This window comes from Vespa mandarinia, chromosome 21 (genome assembly GCF_050613455.1).
Source record: "Vespa mandarinia isolate Hongniang chromosome 21, ASM5061345v1, whole genome shotgun sequence".
Taxonomy (NCBI): domain Eukaryota; kingdom Metazoa; phylum Arthropoda; class Insecta; order Hymenoptera; family Vespidae; genus Vespa; species Vespa mandarinia.
This window is the reverse complement of record NC_140830.1, coordinates 1,145,001-1,147,500: the sequence shown is the minus strand read 5'-3', so window position 1 is coordinate 1,147,500 and position 2,500 is coordinate 1,145,001. Positions and strand designations below refer to the sequence as shown.

Below are 2,500 nucleotides of genomic sequence, written 5' to 3'. Positions count from 1 at the left end.
TCTCTCTCTCTTCTTCTTTCCCTCTGCCTCTCTCTCTCTCTCTCTCTCTCTCTCTCTCTCTCTCTCTCTCTCTCTCTCTCTCTCTGTCTCTCTGTATCTGCCTTTTTCTCTCTATTTATCTTCACCGCAGTCTCTTATTCATTCGAATTTGCTAGTATCGAATTATTGGATTATTTTTTATTTCTTTTTTCCTGTTTTCTTTTCTTCTTTTTTCTTTTCTTTTCTTTTCTTTTTTTTTTCTTTTTTTTTTTTTTTTTTATTATACAATTAAAAGTAATCTTAGTTCTGTCCGATTTTTTTTTTTTTTTTTTTTTTTTTTTTTTTTAATGAAAATAATAAAATTAATATAATAATAATCAATTGATTAATAATTATATATTATTTTAATTTTCATAATAATTTTGATTGAAAATTTGCTAGTAATCGGATTAATGGATTTCTTTTTTTTTTTTTTTTTATTATTATACAATTAAAAGTAATCTCAGTTCTATCCGATTTTTAATGAAAATAATAAAATTAGTACAATAGTAATCGATATAGTGATTAATAACTGTATTATTTTGTTAGAATTTTTATAGTGATTTTTATTGAAAATTTACTAGTATAGGATTATTGGATTTTCTTTTTTTTTTATATATTAATAAATAAAAGTTTAATAAAATTAATAAGATTTTTAAATCATTAATAATGTATCAATCAATTTATTAATAATTAATTACGTTAATCAATAATTATATATTATTATAATTATTATAATAATTTTTATTGAAAATTAATTAGTATTGATTTGATTTTTTTTTTTATGATACAATTAAAAATAATGTTAATTTCATGTAATTTTTAATGCAAATAATAAAATTAGTATAGTAATAGTCGAGATTGGTTAATAATTATGTATATTTATATAATTTTTATAATAATTTTTGTTGTAAAGAAAAATCGAATTTTATAGTAAAAATTTGTCGACATCATCGATAAGTCCAATAAAATAAATAAATAATATTAGGATAATATTGTTTTTCAATAATTTTTTATATGTTTAATAAGTATCAGAAATATATAATATAATGTCAGAATTTTAAATATTAAAAGATATTTTTTCCTGCGAATATTGATATTTTTTGTTGACACTAATAAATCCGATAATTAAAGCAATGTATCGAAATTTTTCAAAAATGTCGATTAGTCGAACAGAACCAGGTCTTAACAGTAAAAACTTTTAAGCATATTTACCAGCAACATTTAGCTGATATAATGTTACACGCGATATCGAATAAAAAATAAAAACTGAAAGAATTGAAAGAAAAAACAAAAAGAAAAGAAAAGAAATTAAAAAAATTCTTTTTCCCTATTAGAAAAAAAAACAAAAAAAAAAAGAAGAAAAAAAAAAGAAGACACAATAAATACGACATACAAAAGCCATTCAACGTGTATTCAACTATAATTCAAATTCATTAAAACGACAATAAATATATACCCCGTCGATATATATTTTTGCTTGTTAATTTGTAAAAAAAAAAAAAAATAAAAAAAAAAAAAGAATAAAAAAAGAATAAAAGAATTACGAAAGAGGCAAAAAAGAAAAGAAAAAAAAAAGAAAATGTACATACGATTGGAATATTTAAATCATGAAAATTAATATCTCTTTAGATAAATGTAATATATAATCTCTGTTTATTTGAACATTGACAGTGATACGTTTTTAAGAGGACACCCTATATACAAGAGAGAGAGACAGAGAAAGAGAGAAAAAGAGAGAAAGAGAGAGAGAGAGAGAGTCTGTCTACTCGGGAACGAATATACCTATCTACACCTTTTGCCAACGCCCCCGAATATTAACAGGCTGATTTATGCTCGTAATTATCTCTAGTTATTTTCTCGGTAAGGACCGATACCAACGTTACCTGTCTTCGTGGGCTGCCGTTGGTGCTGATGCCTAACAAATTAACCGTTTCCCCTACCCCTCCCAGCTCTCCCCTTCTTCCGCCCTCTTGATCTTTCTCCTTTCACCCTTTTCTTAGAGGCCGACGGCTCCATTGGAATTTATAGAAATCTTTTTTTTTTATCTTTTTGTTTTTCTTTTCATTTATTTATTTTTTGTTTATGATTCTTCCTCCATGAAAATTATCTATGTGTATGTGTGTGTGTGTATGTGCGTGTACGAATGTGTGTATGTGTGTAGTTGGAAAAATAATTTTTAAATTGTAAATTAAATCAATGATCGAATTGGTAAAGCTGTTTTGTTATTTAATTTTGTTCTTTTCTTTATTTTTTTTTTTTTTCGTTTTTTTTTCTTTTATATTTCTTCTTCTTTTCTTTTTTTCTTCTTTCTTTTTTTTTTTTTTTCTTTTTTCCTTCTTCTTTTCGTAATTTTCATATAAATTCGGCAACACTTGAAGAGTAATGTTCGGTAATTAAAATATGACTATTTTTTTCTTTTGTCATTTTTTTTCTTTATGAGAATGATATACGTGCTTGTATGTGTGTGTATTTTGCAAAT

General features: G+C 23.9%; 1 protein-coding gene across 8 annotated transcripts in view; it reads left to right on the top strand.

The window, feature by feature from the left end:
* Positions 1–2,500, top strand: part of LOC118444036 (ankyrin repeat domain-containing protein SOWAHC-like) — a 243,726-nt gene that overhangs the window by 48,844 nt on the left and 192,382 nt on the right. The window contains exon 7 of one of the 8 annotated variants that reach the window (XM_085663436.1): positions 1,693–1,712. The exons of the other annotated variants lie outside the window; for them this stretch is intronic. Coding sequence (XP_085519562.1) covers positions 1,693–1,695 — 3 coding nt within the window. The 3' untranslated portion in view covers positions 1,696–1,712. Of the gene's footprint in view, positions 1–1,692; positions 1,713–2,500 lie in introns of those variants that run through there. 8 annotated transcript variants of the gene reach the window in all.